This window comes from Ascaphus truei, unplaced genomic scaffold, assembly GCF_040206685.1.
Source record: "Ascaphus truei isolate aAscTru1 unplaced genomic scaffold, aAscTru1.hap1 HAP1_SCAFFOLD_519, whole genome shotgun sequence".
NCBI classification, from domain to species: Eukaryota; Metazoa; Chordata; class Amphibia; order Anura; family Ascaphidae; genus Ascaphus; species Ascaphus truei.
The window spans coordinates 260,874-282,868 of NW_027456850.1; the positions used below are offsets into that span (position 1 = coordinate 260,874).

A 21,995-nucleotide genomic window follows, 5' to 3' on the forward strand; every position below is an offset into this window, starting at 1 on the left:
CAACACTTGCTGCCGACCCTCCCGGGGTCCCACTAACAGTCTTCTACCTGTCCAGCCCCTGGCTAACCCGGTAGAACCTGGCTCCCTACCCCAGAGCCCGCGGTGCCACAGCCTGTGGTCTGACCCCCCGCTTTCCCAGGACTCGGACGCCCGCAGTCCCATACCTTCTAAGCTGGGGTCAGCTTTCACCGCATCCCTATCTGCTGTCCCTAATTCTAACCCCCCACCCTTAGTCTCTAAGTCAGGGGTAACAGGAACAGGTAAAGGGAACAGTAAGTCAGTCACTGGTCGCGACTCAGTAGTCTGGCTTACCTGTCTGGTCTCCGCAGAGGCCACTGGAACCGTTGGTCCCAAATGCAGGGGGACAGAGGTTGATTCTGCTGTGATTCCTGATGACAGGCTCTTAGGAATCGCCGCAACAGCAGGCAATTCCCCAGCAACCACACAGATCACAGGCTCCGGGTTATTGCTAAGGCGCACCTCAGCAGTTTCCCTGGACAAAACCCCCACCTCCCTCATGCCATGATTGGCACCCCCATCCAAAATGATCTGGGCACCCTGTAAGGACCGCAGCCCTCCATCAGGCATGGTTCTTTGCATCCCGGTGCCCGGGAGCAAATCTTCTGGCTGCCCCAGAATAACAGCAGCACCCAAATCTGGCAAGCTCCCTGCTTGCCGGTCACCAAAGGTAACCCTCCGTGGGTGCCTGCTCAGGACATCAGCAGGCTGCATCTCGACTGATGCACTTGGACATCCTTTGTTCACTGCTGCTGGCTCTGAGGTGACAAAAGCAGCATCTGCCTGGGACATCCCTCTTGGTTGTGGATCCCTGGCTGTGCTCTGTTCCTCTGTGTGGGCCAGCCCAATCTGGGTTACTGGCCCTGCAGCTTGTGAACGTTGCCCCTGATGGGGTCCCCCAGACCGCTCACGGTCCGGGCAATGTGGCCGGATGTGGCCCACCTTGTGGCAATGATAGCACCGTCTCTCAAGCTTGAACTCCCCAGTATAGGACGTGTCACTGCCCACTGTATGTTTGGGAGTCCGCTGAGGTGCAGACTGGTCCCCCCTAGCCGGAATGGCTGCCTCTCTGGGGACTGCTGCGTTGCTCACCAAGGCTCTGCTGGTTACATCTTCATTTGCTGGCTCTGCGGCTTCCACAGCAGTTACTCTGGGAACGTCCTGTTCCCCGCTGACAAGGTGGGAGTGAGGGGGCCTTCCAAGCGCTGTCGACAGGAGCTCGAGTCGCTGTTCATAGCTAAGCCCTTCTCCCCAGACAGTGAGGAGTGCAATGAGTCCAGAGGTAGCAAGTCCGGCCGCCGCAGCGACTGATCCATCTGCACCCCCTGGCACAACGCCACCCTCTTCCAGGCGGTCACTGACATCCTTCGCTCCAGGCTGAGTACTGTCTGCTGGCGGGGCCATCCTGTCCTCATATTCTTCTAAATCCTCCTCTAGCTGACTCTTGGAACGACCGTCTGTCGTGAACCCGTACCCCACACATCTCTCCACTATCTGCGCCCGGTTCCAGGTACAAAACCTTCCTGAGCGTGGACTCATGGTGCCACTGGGGTATAGGTCCAGAGACCAGTGAATTATCTCGTGCTTCTTTGGAAGTGTGTGTAAGTTGCCACTTGTCTGAGGAGCTTGCAATCTACAAGGTCCTCACTATATTACAGAACACTGCAATATAGGCTCAATCAGTATCTCACCAGCTGCCACCAGTTTTAAACGCCTGTCACGGGGACGCGCTTAATAACACATTTATATTTTGTGGGTCCTGATTGAGCAGAACAGGTTGAGCAAAATAAACTGAGATTTATTCCCTTGATAGGCAAACACACGACAACTGCAGAATAAACTTAATAATTACACTCACGGGTAGAGAAACAGAGGATAATGTCCAGAAAGGTGCCCAAGCAGCAGAAGATTGTCCTTTAAAATGTAGTCCATTTGCAAATTGCCAAATACATAGCCCCAGTCCAATCCTTCTGTGAATGTGCAAAGTCCTTTCTGGTTCTCTGGGATTTGCTGGATACCCAGGGCTAACGAAATCCTGAAGCAGGGCAAGTTTCCTTGTTGCGATGTTTTTAACCCCTTGCGTTCTGGAATCGTAGCCGCTGTACTTAGGTCTTATCCACTTGAAGAAATCAGGTTACAGCAACAACACAGGAATGAGGGGTACAGGCCTTTTTAAGGATAAGGGCCTGTGGGGTTTACATTAGCCTCATCCCATTGGCAACGAATTATCTTGATCCTATCAGAACCTGCCATGTCACATGGGCAAATCCTACAGCCAGCTCAGGTAACTCTGAGCATGCTCAGTGAGCAGCTTGGTAGCACTGCTAAGTAAAAAGGGCCCACTCATTTCTGGGGACGCAATGTCTGAAGTTTGGGTCCCGAGGTGTGAACTATCCAGGAGGAGTAACAGGACCTGCTACTCATAAACATCCTGATTAAGTGACACTTTACGAATCTGGGGTCTTTCATCCCAACAGGGGGCTCCTGTATGCATAACATTTGTTCCTACTGCTTCACAAAGGCAGGCAGACAAAAAAATAGCATCCTGCCTGTACATTTTAAAACAGTAACAGAAAGGCACTTCACTGCAGGTAGAGATTAGCCTGCAAAATGGGGACAGCCATGCATATAGAATTAACCCCTTCATCCCCAACGCGAAATAGGGGTAACCAGCTGAGCCCACTGCCTTTATTAATGCGCTGATTACCCCCATTTTCGCCACAGGGGGGCACCCTGACACACAGATATTTGCGGGGGGGGGGGGGGGGCACCCTGACACACAGATATTTGCGGGGGGGGGGGGGGGGGGCACCCTGACACACAGATATTTGCGGGTGGGGGGGCACCCTGACACACAGATATTTGCGGGGGGGCTCCCTGACACACAGATATTTGCGGGGGGGGGGGCACCCTGACACACAGATATTTGCGGGGGGGGCACCCTGACACAGATATTTGCGGGGGGGGGGGCACCCAGACACAGATATTTGCGGGGGGGGGGGCACCCTGACACACAGATATTTGCGGGGGGGGGGCACCCTGACACACAGATATTTGCGGGTGGGGGGGCACCCTGACACACAGATATTTGCGGGTGGGGGGGAGCACCCTGACACACAGATATTTGCGGGGGGGGGGGCTCCCTGACACACAGATATTTGCGGGGGGGGGGGGCACCCTGACACACAGATATTTGCGGGGTTGGGGGGGCACCCTGACACACAGATATTTGCGGGTGGGGGGGAGCACCCTGACACACAGGTATTTGCGGGTGGGGGGGCACCCTGACACACAGATATTTGCGGGTGGGGGGGCACCCTGACACACAGATATTTGCGGGTGGGGGGGCACCCTGACACACAGATATTTGCGGGTGGGGGGGCTCCCTGACACACAGATATTTGCGGGGTTGGGGGGGCACCCTGACACAGATATTTGCGGGGGGGGGGGCACCCTGACACACAGATATTTGTGGGTGGGGGGGGGGCACCCTGACACACAGATATTTGCAGGGGGGGGGCACCCTGACACAGATATTTGTGGGTGGGGGGGGGCACCCTGACACACAGATATTTGCGGGGGGGGGAGCACCCTGACACACAGATATTTGCGGGGGGGGCACCCTGACACACAGATATTTGCGGGGGGGGGGGCACCCTGACACACAGATATTTGTGGGTGGGGGGGGGGCACCCTGACACACAGATATTTGCAGGGGGGGGGCACCCTGACACACAGATATTTGCGGGGGGGGGGGGCACCCTGACACACAGATATTTGCGGGGGGGGGGGGCACCCTGACACACAGATATTTGCGGGGGGGGGGGGGCTCCCTGACACACAGATATTTGCGGGTGGGGGGGCACCCTGACACACAGATATTTGCGGGGGGGGGGCTCCCTGACACACAGATATTTGTGGGGGGGGGGCTCCCTGACACACAGATATTTGCGGGTGGGGGGGCACCCTGACACACAGATATTTGCGGGGGGGGGAGCACCCTGACACACAGATATTTGCGGGGGGGGGCACCCTGACACACAGATATTTGCGGGTGGGGGGGCACCCTGACACACAGATATTTGCGGGGGGGGGGGGGCACCCTGACACACAGATATTTGCGGGGGGGGGGAGCACCCTGACACACAGATATTTGCGGGGGGGGGGGGGCACCCTGACACACAGATATTTGCGGGGGGGGGAGCACCCTGACACACAGATATTTGCGGGGGGGGGGCACCCTGACACACAGATATTTGCGGGTGGGGGGGCACCCTGACACACAGATATTTGCGGGTGGGGGGGCTCCCTGACACACAGATATTTGCGGCTGGGGGGGAGCACCCTGACACACAGATATTTGCGGGGGGGGGCACCCTGACACACAGATATTTGCGGGGGGGGGGCACCCTGACACACAGATATTTGCGGGTGGGGGGGCACCCTGACACACAGATATTTGCGGGTGGGGGGGCTCCCTGACACACAGATATTTGCGGCTGGGGGGGAGCACCCTGACACACAGATATTTGCGGGGGGGGCACCCTGACACACAGATATTTGCGGGGGGGGGCACCCTGACACACAGATATTTGCGGGGGGGGGGGCTCCCTGACACACAGATATTTGCGGGTGGGGGGGCTCCCTGACACACAGATATTTGCGGGGGGGGGCTCCCTGACACACAGATATTTGCTGGTGGGGGGGCACCCTGACACACAGATATTTGCGGGGGGGGGGACCCTGACACACAGATATTTGCGGGTGGGGGGGCACCCTGACACACAGATATTTGCGGGGGGGGGGCTCCCTGACACACAGATATTTGCGGGTGGGGGGGCACCCTGACACACAGATATTTGCGGGGTTGGGGGGGCACCCTGACACACAGATATTTGCGGGGGGGGGCACCCTGACACACAGATATTTGCGGGGGGGGGGCTCCCTGACACACAGATATTTGCGGGGGGGAGCACCCTGACACACAGATATTTGTGTGGGGGGGGGCTCCCTGACACACAGATATTTGCGGGGGGGAGCACCCTGACACACAGATATTTGCGGGTGGGGGGGCTCCCTGACACACAGATATTTGCGGGGGGGGGGGGCACCCTGACACACAGATATTTGTGGGGGGGGGGGGCACCCTGACACACAGATATTTGCGGGTGGGGGGGCTCCCTGACACACAGATATTTGCGGGTGGGGGGGCTCCCTGACACACAGATATTTGCGGGTGGGGGGGCTCCCTGACACACAGATATTTGCGGGTGGGGGGGCTCCCTGACACACAGATATTTGCGGGTGGGGGGGGGAGCACCCTGACACACAGATATTTGCGGGGGGGGGGGCACCCTGACACACAGATATTTGCGGGTGGGGGGGAGCACCCTGACACACAGGTATTTGCGGGTGGGGGGGCACCCTGACACAGATATTTGCGGGTGGGGGGGCACCCTGACACAGATATTTGCGGGTGGGGGGGCACCCTGACACACAGATATTTGCGGGTGGGGGGGCTCCCTGACACAAAGATATTTGCGGGGTTGGGGGGGCACCCTGACACAGATATTTGCGGGGGGGGGGGCACCCTGACACACAGATATTTGTGGGTGGGGGGGGGCACCCTGACACACAGATATTTGCAGGGGGGGGGGCACCCTGACACAGATATTTGCGGGTGGGGGGGAGCACCCTGACACACAGATATTTGTGGGTGGGGGGGGGCACCCTGACACACAGATATTTGCGGGGGGGGGCACCCTGACACACAGCTATTTGCGGCTGGGGGGGCACCCTGACACACAGATATTTGCGGGGTTGGGGGGGCACCCTGACACACAGATATTTGCGGGGGGGGGGCACCCTGACACACAGGTATTTGCGGGTGGGGGGGCACCCTGACACACAGATATTTGCGGGTGGGGGGGCACCCTGACACACAGATATTTGCGGGTGGGGGGGCACCCTGACACACAGATATTTGTGGGTGGGGGGGGGCACCCTGACACACAGCTATTTGCGGCTGGGGGGGCTCCCTGACACACAGATATTTGCGGGTGGGGGGGCTCCCTGACACACAGATATTTGCGGGGGGGGGGCACCCTGACACACAGATATTTGCGGGGGGGGGGGCTCCCTGACACACAGATATTTGCGGGGGGGGGGGCTCCCTGACACACAGATATTTGCGGGGTTGGGGGGGCACCCTGACACACAGATATTTGCGGGGGGGGGCACCCTGACACACAGATATTTGCGGGGGGGGGCACCCTGACACACAGCTATTTGCGGCTGGGGGGGCACCCTGACACACAGCTATTTGCGGCTGGGGGGGCACCCTGACACACAGATATTTGCGGGGGGGGGGGGCTCCCTGACACACAGATATTTGCGGGGGGGGGGGGGCACCCTGACACACAGATATTTGCGGCTGGGGGGGCACCCTGACACACAGATATTTGCGGGTGGGGGGGCTCCCTGACACACAGATATTTGCGGGTGGGGGGACCCTGACACACAGATATTTGGGGGGGGGGGCACCCTGACACACAGATATTTGCGGGGGGGGGCACCCTGACACACAGATATTTGCGGGGGGGGGCACCCTGACACACAGCTATTTGCGGCTGGGGGGGCTCCCTGACACACAGATATTTGGGGGGGGGGGCACCCTGACACACAGATATTTGCGGGGGGGGGGCACCCTGACACACAGATATTTGCGGGGGGGGCACCCTGACACATAGATATTTGCGGGGGGGGGGGCACCCTGACACACAGATATTTGCGGGGTTGGGGGGGCACCCTGACACACAGATATTTGCGGGGGGGGGGCTCCCTGACACACAGATATTTGCGGGTGGGGGGGCACCCTGACACACAGATATTTGCGGGGGGGGGGGCTCCCTGACACACAGATATTTGTGGGGGGGGGGGCTCCCTGACACACAGATATTTGTGGGGGGGGGGGCTCCCTGACACACAGATATTTGTGGGGGGGGGGGCTCCCTGACACACAGATATTTGCGGGTGGGGGGGCACCCTGACACACAGATATTTGCGGGTGGGGGGGCTCCCTGACACACAGATATTTGCGGGTGGGGGGGCTCCCTGACACACAGATATTTGCGGGGGGAGGAGGGGGGCACCCTGACACACAGATATTTGTGGGGGGGGGGGCTCCCTGACACACAGATATTTGCGGGTGGGGGGGCACCCTGACACACAGATATTTGCGGGTGGGGGGGCTCCCTGACACACAGATATTTGCGGGTGGGGGGGCTCCCTGACACACAGATATTTGCAGGGGGGGGCACCCTGACACACAGATATTTGCGGGTGGGGGGGCACCCTGACACACAGATATTTGCGGGTGGGGGGGCTCCCTGACACACAGATATTTGCGGGGGGAGGAGGGGGGCACCCTGACACACAGATATTTGTGGGGGGGGGGGCTCCCTGACACACAGATATTTGCGGGTGGGGGGGCACCCTGACACACAGATATTTGCGGGTGGGGGGGCTCCCTGACACACAGATATTTGCGGGGGGGGGGGGCACCCTGACACACAGATATTTGCGGGTGGGGGGGGGAGCACCCTGACACACAGATATTTGCGGGGGGGGGCACCCCGACACAGATATTTGCGGGGGGCACCCTGACACACAGATATTTGCGGGGGGGGGCACCCTGACACACAGATATTTGCGGGGGGGGGGGGAGCACCCTGACACACAGATATTTGCGGGGGGGGGGGGGCACCCTGACACACAGATATTTGCGGGGGGAGCACCCCGACACACAGATATTTGCGGGGGGAGCACCCTGACACACAGATATTTGCGGGGGGAGCACCCTGACACACAGATATTTGCGGGGGGGGGGGGCTCCCTGACACACAGATATTTGCGGGGGGGGGCTCCCTGACACACAGATATTTGCGGGGGGGGGGCACCCTGACACACAGATATTTGCGGGGGGGGCTCCCTGACACACAGATATTTGCGGGGGGGGGCACCCTGACACACAGATATTTGTGGGGGGGGGGCACCCTGACACACAGATATTTGCGGATGGGGGGGCACCCTGACACACAGATATTTGCGGGTGGGGGGGCACCCTGACACACAGATATTTGCGGGGGGGGGGGGCACCCTGACACACAGATATTTGCGGGGGGGGGGGCTCCCTGACACACAGATATTTGCGGGGGGGGGGGCACCCTGACACACAGATATTTGCGGGGGGGGGGCACCCTGACACACAGATATTTGCGGATGGGGGGGCACCCTGACACACAGATATTTGCGGGGGGGGCACCCTGACACACAGATATTTGCGGGGGGGGCACCCTGACACACAGATATTTGTGGGGTGGGGGGGCACCCTGACACACAGATATTTGCGGGGGGGGGGGCACCCTGACACACAGATATTTGTGGGGTGGGGGGGCACCCTGACACACAGATATTTGCGGGGGGGGGGGCACCCTGACACACAGGTATTTGCGGGTGGGGGGGGGCACCCTGACACATAGATATTTGCAGGGGGGGGAGCACCCTGACACACAGGTATTTACGGGTGGGGGGGGCACCCTGACACATAGATATTTGCGGGGGGGGGCTCCCTGACACATAGATATTTGCGGGTGGGGGGGCACCCTGACACATAGATATTTGCGGGGGGGGCACCCTGACACACAGATATTTGCGGGTGGGGGGGCACCCTGACACACAGATATTTGCGGGGGGGGGGCACCCTGACACACAGATATTTGCGGGTGGGGGGGCACCCTGACACACAGATATTTGCGGGTGGGGGGGCTCCCTGACACACAGATATTTACGGGGGGGGGAGCACCCTGACACAGATATTTGCGGTGGGGGGGTGTCACGGTAAGACCAGCTTATTACAACTTTTAATTACCGGGATCATTGATTGAGCAAGCAGAGAGATAAAAATAAATTGCGTTTATTCACCTAATGAACGCACACAACAATGTTACACAAAAATACAGTAAATAGACACACTTACTTTGGAAAACTGGGATAACAAAACTAATCTTTCCTAATTGCAAACACACAGCAAAATATTCCAGGCCACTTCTCCAGTGGGACTGAATCTCCGGTGAATCACACAAGGTGGAACTGATGGAACTCTTAGATGGAACTGATGGAACTCTTAGAACAGAAGAATCTGACCTGTGTCCTGTGACCTGTGACCTGTGACCTGTGTCCTGTGTCAGGGATTTTCAAACCTCTGGTGTACAGGTCCCAGAAAACCTGCAGCCCAATCAAAAAGCCTTAGCAAGCCCCTAGCGACCAATCTAAAACAACTAAAACAATCTAAATAACTTAGAAAGCCCTCAGCTCATATACAGGTCAGCAATATCTATACATATTAAACTATTCCCGTTTAATAAAACATGTGGTGTCCTGTCTGCTGCATGCAACATGTTGAGAGTTCCTATTCTGGTGTCAGGCATGGAGTGAGTGTAAATATTCCTCTACTAATCTCTAGCCTCATTCCTGGCACACATTAGAAACATACTTTTAAACACTGCAAATCTGCTCAGCTTCATAACCTTAGCGTGAGCATCTTCCTGAACCCCTACTCTAGGCTCAGGATACCTGGGCATGTACAGTATGGGGATACCTCTGCTATACTGGGGAGTCCCATGCTATACTAAGGACTCTGTGTATACCTGCAGATATATTTTAACCCCTTCACCTTGTCTGGAAGATGCTGCAGCAGGGACTCTGGCAGTGAGTTGTAAGAGCGTGTTCAGGGTACAAGGTTGGCGGAGTAATGCTGTATCAGAAGATATCACTCAATCTCCGTGTAGGCGGACGCTCACAGAGGTATGCAAGGGAGACTGATTATAGTGAAATTAAATAAGCCTTTTATTGCGCCTGTTTCCTTAACATCAGGAAACCATCCAAACAAGGGGTAAACAAAGCTTCTATTCACTTGGGAGTATTTCTAGTGAAATACTATGCAGTTCACAACTCCCTTAGATAAGCATGTCTCCCAGCCCCAAAACATATAGCATGAAATAAGCAAATATAAGAAGTCTCATAAATGAAAGTCTTATCTGTTCCTTGGTTCAGCTCCCTTTTCCTCAGGGTGTGTCAGCATTCAGGTTTAGAAGTTTCCCCTGTGTCTTGAAAGCAGCTCTGCTGTTTCTTCTGGCAGGGCTCTAGGCTGTTTGTCTCCAAGTTCAGCTCAGGTGTGAGCTAAGGAGTCTCTCTCCCTGTCTCAAAAGACAGGCTTTCCTAAGCAATCTAATCAGGCAGGTGGTGTTTGTTAATTGACTACCAGCAGTTAACCACCACACTGCTGGATTAGAGGCACATTACTTGAACAGGGATAACTCCCCTGTTACATACCTCCCCTGTTTGTGGGAAGCTCTGGCTTGCCACGGCCAAAGCCCATCCTTCCACTCTCATTCTAGATATCTCTGTGACTTGAATGAGAGTGGATGGAGGAAGAGAACCCTCAGTCCTGCTGGGATTGGAGCCCTTTCTCCAGTTTATTCGTCTCTCCTCCCGAAGGTGCTTGAGATCAGCACTCCTCAGTCGCTCGAGGAGGACTTTTTAGTATAGTCTTTTTGCTACGTGCGCGGTCATGAGATTTCCCTCGCGTCGGATGCTCGTCTTATTGTAGGCATACTGTATGGCAACAGTTGCAGAGCGTTTAAAAACAGCCCTTTGAGTTTTCCGCTCTTGAAGCTGTCTCTCTGCCCTGTTCCCACTCTTTGGGGTTAATTTGCAATTCCACACCCACTTCCAGAGAGTGTCCCATCTTTTCAGCTTCATCAGCTAAGGATTCTTCTGGTTTTGATTCAGCACGTGTACCTTCTTTTGTTGCATGCTGGGTGGCTGAAGGTTTTGCTAGTGCTTGTTTAGGTGGTTCAAATTTTGAAAATCTTCTCTGTCCCTGGTTGCTACTTTTTCCTCAGGGTTTGTCAGCATTCAGGTTTAGAAGTTTCCCCTGTGTCTTGAAAGCAGCTCTGCCGTTTCTTCTGGCAGGGCTCAAGACTGTTTGTCTCCAAGTTCAGCTCAGGTGTGAGCTAAGGAGTCTCACTTCCTGTCTCAAAAGACAGGCTTTTCTAAGCCATCTAATCAGGCAGTTGGTGTTTGTTAATTGACTACCAGCAGTTAACCACCACACTGCTGGATTAGAGGCACATTACCTGAACAGGGATAACTCCCCTGTTACACTCCATATACAACTTTTGGGGGTATCCCATAACCCGGAACCCCGCTACATAGATGCATTCTGCAAAGACTTTCTCCACCAAACCCACCCTGAAACTTACAGCCTAGAAATCTCCCGATCCCAGCATCCCCGGAGAGGAAATAAAATCACATCATTCTTTAATGTCGCAAAATCAGTATACAGTTGCAGTAATACAGTTTTGACATCTGGGTCCCAGAGCTGACACTCTAAGAACCTAACACCCGGGTCAGGGTTAACCAAGTGGGCCTGAACTTTATGACAAGCCCAGTTAACCCCTTCCCCGCCACAGGGGGGCACCCTGACACATAGATATTTGCGGGTGGGGTGCTGCTTTGTGTTTCTCCCAAGACTTGTGTTCCACACTCAATGTGTGTAGCCATTACACAATGTACAGTGACACACACCCTGAGTGATACTTGGTACTCACGATGCAGTGGCATTGTCTGCACTTGTCTGTGTTGTGAGGGAAATCTGCCCCGTTGGGGTATTCCTTCCCAGCGAAGTTACAGCCTGCAAGAGACACACAGTGTTAGTGACACACACCATTAGTGACACACACGCAGCATTAGTGACACACACACAGCATTAGTGACACACACACAGCATTAGTGACACACACACACACAGCATTAGTGACACACACACTCACACACAGCATTAGTGACACACACACAGCATTAGTGACTCACACACAGCATTAGTGACACACACACACACACAGCATTAGTGACACACACACTCACACACAGCATTAGTGACACACACACTCACACACAGCATTAGTGACACACACACAGTATTAGTGACACACAGTAATACACGTCCTACTATATAGTACAGTACATGCAGAGTACGATTAGTCACACATATAGAATACATACATGTTCCTGTTACATTCCTTCCAACTTATTACAGTATATACCCCCCAGCACCCTGTCACCCCTCTCCTGCACCCTGTCACCCCTCTCCTGCACCCTGTCACCCCTCTCCTGCACCCTGTCACCCCTCTCCTGCACGCGGTCACCCCTCTCCCCTGCACCCTGTCACCACTCTCCTACACCCTGACTGTCACCACTCTCCTACACCCTGACTGTCACCACTCTCCTACACCCTGACTGTCACCACTCTCCTACACCCTGACTGTCACCACTCTCCTACACCCTGACTGTCACCACTCTCCTACACCCTGACTGTCACCACTCTCCTACACCCTGACTGTCACCACTCTCCTACACCCTGACTGTCACCACTCTCCTACACCCTGACTGTCACCACTCTCCTACACCCTGACTGTCACCTCTCTCCTGCACCCTGTCACCTCTCTCCTGCACCCTGTCACCTCTCTCCTGCACCCTGTCACCTCTCTCCTGCACCCTGTCACCTCTCTCCTGCACCCTGTCACCTCTCTCCTGCACCCTGTTCCCTCTCTCCTGCACCCTGTTCCCTCTCTCCTGCACCCTGTTCCCTCTCTCCTGCACCCTGTTCCCTCTCTCCTGCACCCTGTTCCCTCTCTCCTGCACCCTGTTCCCTCTCTCCTGCACCCTGTTCCCTCTCTCCTGCACCCTGTTCCCTCTCTCCTGCACCCTGTTCCCTTTCTCCTGCACCCTGTCACCTCTCTCTCCTGCACCCTGTCACCTCTCTCTCCTGCACCCTGTCACCTCTCTCTCCTGCACCCTGTCACCTCTCTCTCCTGCACCCTGTCACCTCTCTCCTGCACCCTGTCACCTCTCTCCTGCACCCTGTCACCTCTCTCCTGCACCCTGTCACCTCTCTCCTGCACCGTCACCTCTCTCCTGCACCGTCACCTCTCTCCTGCGCCCTGTCACCTCTCTCCTGCGCCCTGTCACCTCTCTCTCCTGCGCCCTGTCACCTCTCTCCTGCACCCTGTCACCTCTCTCCTGCACCCTGTCACCTCTCTCCTGCACCCTGTCACCTCTCTCCTGCACCCTGTCACCTCTCTCCTGCACCCTGTCACCTCTCTCCTGCACCCTGTCACCTCTCTCCTGCACCCTGTCACCTCTCTCCTGCACCCTGTCACCTCTCTCTCCTGCACCATCACCCCTCTCTCCCCTGCACGTTGTCACCTCTCTCTCCCCTGCACGTTGTCACCTCTCTCTCCCCTGCACTGCAGCCTGTCACCCTTTGCCCCGTCACCCCCCTCCCCTGCACCCTGTCACTCCTCTCTCCTACACCCTGTCACCCCTCTCTCCTACACCCTGTCACCCCTCTCTCCAACACCCTGTCACCCCTCTCTCCTACACCCTTTTACCCCTCTCTCCAACAGCCTGTCACCCCTCTCTCCTGCAGCTTGTCACCCCTCTTTCCTGCAGCCTGTCACCTCTCTCCTGCAGCCTGTCACCCCTCTCCTGCAGCCTGTCACCCCTCTCCTGCAGCCTGTCACCTCTCTCCAACAGCCAGTCACCCCTCTCTCCAACAGCCTGTCACCCCTCTCTCCTGCAGCCTGTCACCCCTCTCTCCTGCAGCTTGTCACCCCTCTTTCCTGCAGCCTGTCACCTCTCTACTGCAGCCTGTCACCCCTCTCCTGCAGCCTGTCACCTCTCTCCTGCAGCCTGTCACCCCTCTTCCCCCTGCATGCTGTCTCCTACCTCTCCCTTGCAATGCCCGCTCCCCTCTCTCCCTTGCAATGCCCGCTCCCCTCTCTCCCTTGCAATGCCCCCTCCCCTCTCTCCCTTGCAATGCCCGCTCCCCTCTCTCCCTTGCAATGCCCGCTCCCCTCTCTCCCTTGCAATGCCCGCTCCCCTCTCTCCCTTGCAATGCCCGCTCCCCCCTCGCCCTTGCAATGCCCGCTCCCCCCTCGCCCTTGCAATGCCCGCCCCCCTCTCTCCCTTGCAATGCCCACTCCCCCCTCACCCTTGCAATGCCCGCTCCCCCCTCGCCCTTGCAATGCCCGCCCCCCTCTCTCCCTTGCAATGCCCGCTCCCCCCTCGCCCTTGCAATGCCCGCTCCCCCCTCGCCCTTGCAATGCCCGCTCCCCCCTCGCCCTTGCAATGCCCGCTCCCCTCTCTCCCTTGCAATGCCCGCCCCCTCTCTCCCTTGCAATGCCCGCTCCCCTCTCTCACCGTTGCAGTTGTTCCGGCAGCAGGTTCCTGGCAGCGGGTATGAGCATGTGGCCCCTGGGCACCCCCGGTCGGCACAGTTCACCCGCCCGTCCTGGCACCCGCACTCCTGGCACTGGTTCAGCGGGTTTGAGAACTTCTCCCCATCCAGGAAAACCTGGTCCTGGTACCTGCAGTCTGGGCAGCGCCCCCCGGAGGAGAGAAGCAGGATTACAAGGGCTGGGTACACACGCCACGTGTCGCCTCGCCGTGTGCCACGTACAGACAGCACCAACACGCCATGTATCGCCTCGCCGTGTGCCACGTACAGACAGCACCAACACGCCACGTGTCGCCTCGCCGTGTGCCACGTACAGACCGCACCAACACGCCACGTGTCGCCTCGCCGTGTGCCACGTACAGACAGCACCAACACGCCATGTATCGCCTCGCCGTGTGCCACGTACAGACCGCACCAACACGCCACGTGTCGCCTAGCCGTGTGCCACGTACAGACAGCACCAACACGCCAAGTATCGCCTCGCCGTGTGCCACGTACAGACCGCACCAACACGCCACGTGTCGCCTCGCCGTGTGCCACGTACAGACCGCACCAAACGCCACGTGTCGCCTAGCCGTGTGCCACGTACAGACAGCACCAACACGCCACGTGTCGCCTCGCCGTGTGCCACGAACAGACAGCACCAACACGCCATGTGTCGCCTAGCCGTGTGCCACGTACAGACAGCACCAACACGCCATGTATCGCCTCGCCGTGTGCCACGTACAGACAGCACCAACACGCCAAGTGTCGCCTCGCCGTGTGCCACGTACAGACCGCACCAACACGCCACGTGTCGCCTAGCCGTGTGCCACGTACAGACAGCACCAACACGCCAAGTATCGCCTCGCCGTGTGCCGCGTACAGACCGCACCAACACGCCACGTGTCGCCTTGCCGTGTGCCACGTACAGACCGCACCAACACGCCACGTGTCGCCTCGCCGTGTGCCACGTACAGACCGCACCAAACGCCACGTGTCGCCTAGCCGTGTGCCACGTACAGACAGCACCAACACGCCACGTGTCGCCTCGCCGTGTGCCACGAACAGACAGCACCAACACGCCATGTGTCGCTTAGCCGTGTGCCACGTACAGACAGCACCAACATGCCACGTGTCGCATCGCCGTGTGCCACGTACAGACAGCACAAACACGCCACGTGTCGCCTCGCCGTGTGCCACGTACAGGCAGCACAAACACGCCACGTGTCACCTCGCCGTGTGCCACGTACAGACAGCACCAACACACCACGTGTCGCCTAGCCGTGTGCCACGTACAGACAGCACCAACACGCCACGTGTCGCCTTGCCGTGTGCCACGTACAGACAGCACCAACACGCCATGTGTCGCCTAGCCGTGTGCCACATACAGACCGCACCAACACGCCACGTGTCACCTAGCCGTGTGCCACGTACAGACCGCACCAACACGCCACGTGTCGCCTAGCCGTGTGCCACGTACAGACAGCACCAACACGCCACGTGTCGCCTAGCCGTCAGCGCGATGCAGCCTGTCAGCGCGACGCAGCGGGTGTGTAACTATATCCGGCTGACCCACATATTCCCCCGCCATTGCTGAGAGGTCAGACGTCAGTACCACCACGGACCTAACACTGGGATCGGATCCGGGTTCTCCCACTTCCAAGGCCATGCCCTGATCTCAACCTACTTGGCACAGCATTGCCCCCCCGCCCCCCCACCTAGACACTTGGCACAGCATTGCCCCCCCCCCTCACCTGGGCACTTGGCACAGCATTGCACCCCCCCACCTAGACACTTGGCACAGCATTGCCCCCCCGCCCCCCTCACCTGGGCACTTGGCACAGCATTGCCCCCCCGCCCCCTCACCTGGGCACTTGGCACAGCATTGCCCCCCCCCCCCCGCCCACCTGGGCACTTGGCACAGCATTGCCCCCCCCCCGCCCACCTGGGCACTTGGCACAGCATTGCCCCCCCCCGCCCACTCACCTGGGCACTTGGCACAGCATTGCCCCCCCCGCCCACCTGGGCACTTGGCACAGCATTGTCCCCCCGCCCCTCACCTGGGCACTTGGCACAGCATTGCCCCCCCCGCCCACCTGGGACTTGGCACAGCATTGCCCCCCTGCCCCCCCACCTGGGCACTTGGCACAGCATTGCCCCCCCCCCACCCCCCCTCACCTGGGCACTTGGCACAGCATTGCCCCCCCCACCCCCTCACCTGGGCACTTGGCACAGCATTGCCCCCCCCCGCCCCCTCACCTGGGCACTTGGCACAGCACTGCCCGGGGACCCTTTCTGGTCTGGAACACGCCACTGGCGGGCAGACGATCGCGTCGCACTGAACTGTGCCATCCTGCAAACATACCATGGCTGTGTCACTATCCCCGAGCCACGTGTACCTCCCCCTGCAGTGAGAGGTGTGCCCCCGCGTGGTGGGACGTACCTGGCAGCGCAGTCCTGGCAGGGGTTGTCCGGGTCGGTGAAGTCCTGCCCGTTGCTGTATAGCAGCTGGTTGTAGCTGCAACGTGGCGCATATCGGGCAGCACTCACCTGGGAGCGGGAGAGAGGCTGTGGGGAGCGCGGGAACAGCGGCGAGTGCGGGGAACAGCGCCGAGTGCTTAGGGGGAGCGCGGGAACAGCGCCGAGTGCGCAGGGGGAGCGCGGGAACAGCGCCGACTGCGCAGGGGGAGCGCGGGGAACAGCGCCGACTGCGCAGGGGGAGCGCGGGAACAGCGCCGACTGCGCAGGGGGAGCGCGGGAACAGCGCCGAGTGCGCAGGGGGAGGGCGGGAACAGCGCCGAGTGCGCAGGGGGAGCGCGGGAACAGCGCCGAGTGTGCAGGGGAAGCGCGGGAACAGCGCCGAGTGTGCAGGGGGAGCGCGGGAACAGCGCCGAGTGTGAAGGGGGAGCGCGGGAACAGCGCCGAGTGCGCAGGGGGAGCGCGGGAACAGCGCCGAGTGCGGGGGGGAGCGCGGGAACAGCACAGGGGGAGCGCGGGAACAGCGCCGAGTGCGCAGGGGTAGCGCGGAAACAGCGCCGAGTGCGCAGGGGGAGCGCAGGAACAGCACAGGAGGAGCGCGGGAACAGTGCCGAGTGTGCAGGGGGAGCGCAGGTACAGCGCCGAGTGCGCAGGGGGGAGCGCGGGAACAGCGCAGGGGGAGCGCGGGAACAGCACAGGGAGAGCGCGGGAACAGCGCCGAGTGCGCAGGGGGAGCGGGAACAGCGCCGAGTGCGCAGGGGGAGCGGGAACAGCGCCGAGCGCGGGAACAGCGCCGAGTGCGCAGGGGGAGCGCAGGGGGAGCGCGGGAACAGCGCCGAGTGCGCAGGGGGAGCGCGGGAACAGCGCCGAGTGTGAAGGGGGAGCGCGGGAACAGCGCCGAGTGCGCAGGGGGAGCGCGGGAACAGCGCCGAGTGCGGGGGGGAGCGCGGGAACAGCACAGGGGGAGCGCGGGAACAGCGCCGAGTGCGCAGGGGTAGCGCGGAAACAGCGCCGAGTGCGCAGGGGGAGCGCAGGAACAGCACAGGGGGAGCGCGGGAACAGTGCCGAGTGTGCAGGGGGAGCGCAGGAACAGCGCCGAGTGCGCAGGGGGAGCGCGGGAACAGCACAGGGGGAGCGCGGGAACAGCGCCGAGTGCGCAGGGGGAGCGCGGGAACAGCGCAGGGGGAGCGCGGGAACAGCACAGGGAGAGCGCGGGAACAGCGCCGAGTGCGCAGGGGGAGCGGGAACAGCGCCGAGCGCGGGAACAGCGCCGAGTGCGCAGGGGGGAGCGCAGGGGGAGCGCGGGAACAGCGCCGAGTGCGCAGGGGGAGCGCGGGAACAGCGCCGACTGCGCAGGGGGAGCGCGGGAACAGCGCCGAGTGCGCAGGGGGAGCGCGGGAACAGCGCCGAGTGCGCAGGGGGAGCGGGAACAGCGCCGAGCGCGGGAACAGCGCCGAGTGCGCAGGGGGAGCGCAGGGGGAGCGCGGGAACAGCGCCGAGAGCGCAGGGGGAGCGCGGGAACAGCGCCGAGTGCGCAGGGGGAGCGCGGGAACAGCGCCGAGTGCGCAGGGGGAGCGCGGGAACAGCGCCGAGTGCGCAGGGGGGCGCGGGGAACAGCGCCTAGTGCGCAGGGGGAGCGCGGGAACAGCGCCATGTGCGCAGGGGGAGCGCGGGAACAGCACAGGGGGAGCGCGGGAACAGCGCCGAGTGCGCAGGGGGAGAGCAGGAACAGCACAGGGGGAGCGCGGGAACAGCGCCGAGTGCGCAGGGGGAGCGCGGGAACAGCACAGGGGGAGCGCGGGAACAGCGCCGAGTGCTCAGGGGGAGCGCAGGAACAGCACAGGGGGAGCGCGGGAACAGCGCCGAGTGCGCAGGGGGGTGCGGGAACAGCACAGGGGGAGCGCGGGAACAGCGCCGAGTGCTCAGGGGGAGCGCAGGAACAGCACAGGGGGAGCGCGGGAACAGCGCCGAGTGCGCAGGGGGAGCGCGGGAACAGCGCCTTAGTGCGCAGGGGGAGCGCGGGAACAGCGCCGAGTGCGCAGGGGGAGCGCGGGAACAGCGCCGAGTGCGCAGGGGGAGCGCGGGAACAGCTCCGAGTGCGCAGGGGGAGCGCGGGAACAGCGCCGAGTGCTCAGGGGGAGCGCAGGAACAGCACAGGGGGAGCGCGGGAACAGCGCCGAGTGCTTAGGGGGAGCGCAGGAACAGCACAGGGGGAGCGCGGGAACAGCGCAGAGTGCGCAGGGGGAGCGCGGGAACAGCGCAGAGTGCGCAGGGGGAGCGCGGGAACAGCGCCGAGTGCGCAGTGGGAGCGCGGGAACAGCGCCGAGTGCGCAGTGGGAGCGCGGGAACAGCGCCGAGTGCGCAGGGGGAGCGCGGGAACAGCGCCGAGTGTGCAGGGGGAGCGCGGGAACAGCGCCGAGTGCGCAGGGGGAGCGCGGGAACAGCGCCGAGTGCGCAGGGGGAGCGCGGGAACAGCGCCGAGTGCGCAGGGGGAGCGCGGGAACAGCGCCGAGTGCGCAGGGGGAGCGCGGGAACAGCGCCGAGTGCGCAGGGGGAGCGCGGGAACAGCGCCGAGTGCGCAGGGGGAGCGCGGGAACAGCGCCGAGTGCGCAGGGGGAGCGCGGGAACAGCGCCGAGTGCGCAGGGGGAGCGCGGGAACAGCGCCGAGTGCGCAGGGGGAGCGCGGGAACAGCGCCGAGTGCGCAGGGGGAGCGCGGGAACAGCGCCGAGTGCGCAGGGGGAGCGCGGGAACAGCGCCGAGTGCGCAGGGGGAGCGCGGGAACAGCGCCGAGTGCACAGGGGGGAGCGCGGGAACAGCACAGGGGGAGCGCGGGAACAGCGCCGAGTGCTCAGGGGGAGCGCAGGAACAGCACAGGGGGAGCGCGGGAACAGCGCCGAGTGCGCAGGGGGGTGCGGGAACAGCACAGGGGGAGCGCGGGAACAGCGCCGAGTGCTCAGGGGGAGCGCAGGAACAGCACAGGAGGAGCGCGGGAACAGCGCAGAGTGCGCAGGGGGAGCGCGGGAACAGCGCCGAGTGCGCAGGGGGAGCGCGGGAACAGCGCCGAGTGCGCAGGGGGAGCGCGGGGAACAGCTCCGAGTGCGCAGGGGGAGCGCGGGAACAGCGCCGAGTGCGCAGGGGGAGCGCGGGAACAGCTCCGAGTGCGCAGGGGGAGCGCGGGAACAGCGCCGAGGTGCTCAGGGGGAGCGCAGGAACAGCACAGGGGGAGCGCGGGAACAGCGCCGAGTGCGCAGGGGGAGAGCAGGAACAGCACAGGGGGAGCGCGGGAACAGCGCCGAGTGCGCAGGGGGAGCGCAGGAACAGCACAGGGGGAGCGCGGGAACAGCGCAGAGTGCGCAGGGGGAGCGCGGGAACAGCGCAGAGTGCGCAGAGGGGAGCGCGGGAACAGCGCCGAGTGCGCAGTGGGAGCGCGGGAACAGCGCCGAGTGTGCAGGGGGAGTGCGGGAACAGCGCCGAGTGCGCAGGGGGAGCGCAGGAACAGCACAGGGGGAGCGCGGGAACAGCGCAGAGTGCGCAGGGGGGAGCGCGGGAACAGCGCCGAGTGCGCAGGGGGAGCGCGGGAACAGCGCCGAGTGTGTAGGGGGAGCGCGGGAACAGCGCCGAGTGCGCAGGGGGAGCGCGGGAACAGCGCAGAGTGCGCAGGGGGAGCGCGGAACAGCGCAGAGTGCGCAGGGGGAGCGCGGGAACAGCACCGAGTGCGCAGGGGGAGCGCGGGAACAGCGCAGAGTGCGCAGGGGGAGCGCGGGAACAGCGCTGAGTGCGCAGGGGGAGCGCGGGAACAGCGCCGAGTGTGCAGGGGGAGCGCGGGAACAGTGCAGGGGGAGCGCGGAAACAGCGCAGAGTGCGCAGGGGGAGAGCGGGAACAGCGCAGAGTGCGCAGGGGGAGCGCGGGAACAGCGCAGAGTGCGCAGGGGGAGCGCGGGAACAGCGCCGAGTGCGCAGGGGGAGCGCGGGAACAGCGCCGAGTGCGCAGGGGGAGCGCGGGAACAGCGCAGAGTGCGCAGGGGGAGCGCGGGGAACAGCGCCGAGTGCGCAGGGGGAGCGCGGGAACAGCGCCGAGTGCGCAGGGGAGCGCGGGAACAGCGCCGAGTGCGCAGGGGGAGCGCGGGGAACAGCGCCGAGTGCGCAGGGGGAGCGCGGGGAACAGCGCCGAGTGCGCAGGGGGAGCGCGGGAACAGCGCCGAGTGTGCAGGGGGAGCGCGGGGAACAGCGCCGAGTGCTCAGGGGGAGCGCAGGAACAGCACAGGGGGAGCGCGGGAAACAGCGCAGAGTGCGCAGGGGGAGCGCGGGAACAGCGCCGAGTGCGCAGGGGGAGAGCGGGAACAGCGCCGAGTGCGCAGGGGGAGCGCGGGGAACAGCGCCGAGTGCGCAGGGGGGCGCGGGAACAGCGCCGAGTGCGCAGGGGAGCGCGGGAACAGCGCCGAGTGCGCAGGGGGGTGCGGGAACAGCGCCGAGTGCGCAGGGGGGGTGCGGGAACAGCGCCGAGTGCGCAGGGGGGCGCGGGAACAGCGCCGAGTGCGCAGGGGAGCGCGGGAACAGCGCCGAGTGCGCAGGGGGAGCGCGGGAACAGCGCCGAGTGTGCAGGGGGAGCGCGGGAACAGCGCCGAGTGCGCAGGGGAGCGCGGGAACAGCGCCGAGTGCGCAGGGGGAGCGCGGGAACAGCGCCGAGTGCGCAGGGGGGTGCGGGAACAGCGCCGAGTGCGCAGGGGGGTGCGGGAACAGCGCCGAGTGCGCAGGGGAGGGCGGGAACAGCGCCGAGTGCGCAGGGGGGTGCGGGAACAGCGCCGAGTGCGCAGGGGAGGGCGGGAACAGCGCCGAGTGCGCAGGGGGAGTGCGGGGAACAGCGGCGAGTGCGCAGGGGGGGCGCGGGAATAGCGCCGAAAGCGCTCGACGGGCAGAGGGTGAGTGTGAGCACTGGACGGGCAGAGGAAGCAGTGTCAGCGCTGGATGGGCAGAGGGTGCAGTGTCAGCGCTGGACGGGCAGAGGGTGCAGTGTCAGCGCTGGACGGGCAGAGGGTGCAGTGTCAGCGCTGGACGGGCAGAGGGTGCAGTGTCAGCGCTGGACGTGCAGAGGACGCAGCGTCGGCGCTGGACGGGCAGAGGGTGCAGTGTCAGCGCTGGATGGGCAGAGGATGC

At 61.9% G+C, this 21,995-nt stretch overlaps 1 protein-coding gene across 1 annotated transcript in view; it reads right to left on the reverse strand.

Moving 5' to 3' along the window:
* Positions 1 to 16,730, reverse strand: part of KCP (kielin cysteine rich BMP regulator) — a 275,686-nt gene extending 258,956 nt beyond the window's left edge. Inside the window, exons 1-3 of the mRNA XM_075584275.1 lie at positions 16,622 to 16,730; positions 14,344 to 14,517; positions 11,691 to 11,773 (exon numbers count right to left, since the gene is read on the reverse strand). Of these exons, the coding sequence (XP_075440390.1) occupies positions 11,691 to 11,773; positions 14,344 to 14,517; positions 16,622 to 16,730 (366 nt within the window). The remainder of the gene's footprint in view (positions 1 to 11,690; positions 11,774 to 14,343; positions 14,518 to 16,621) is intronic.
* Between the last annotated feature and the right edge of the window lie 5,265 nt (positions 16,731 to 21,995).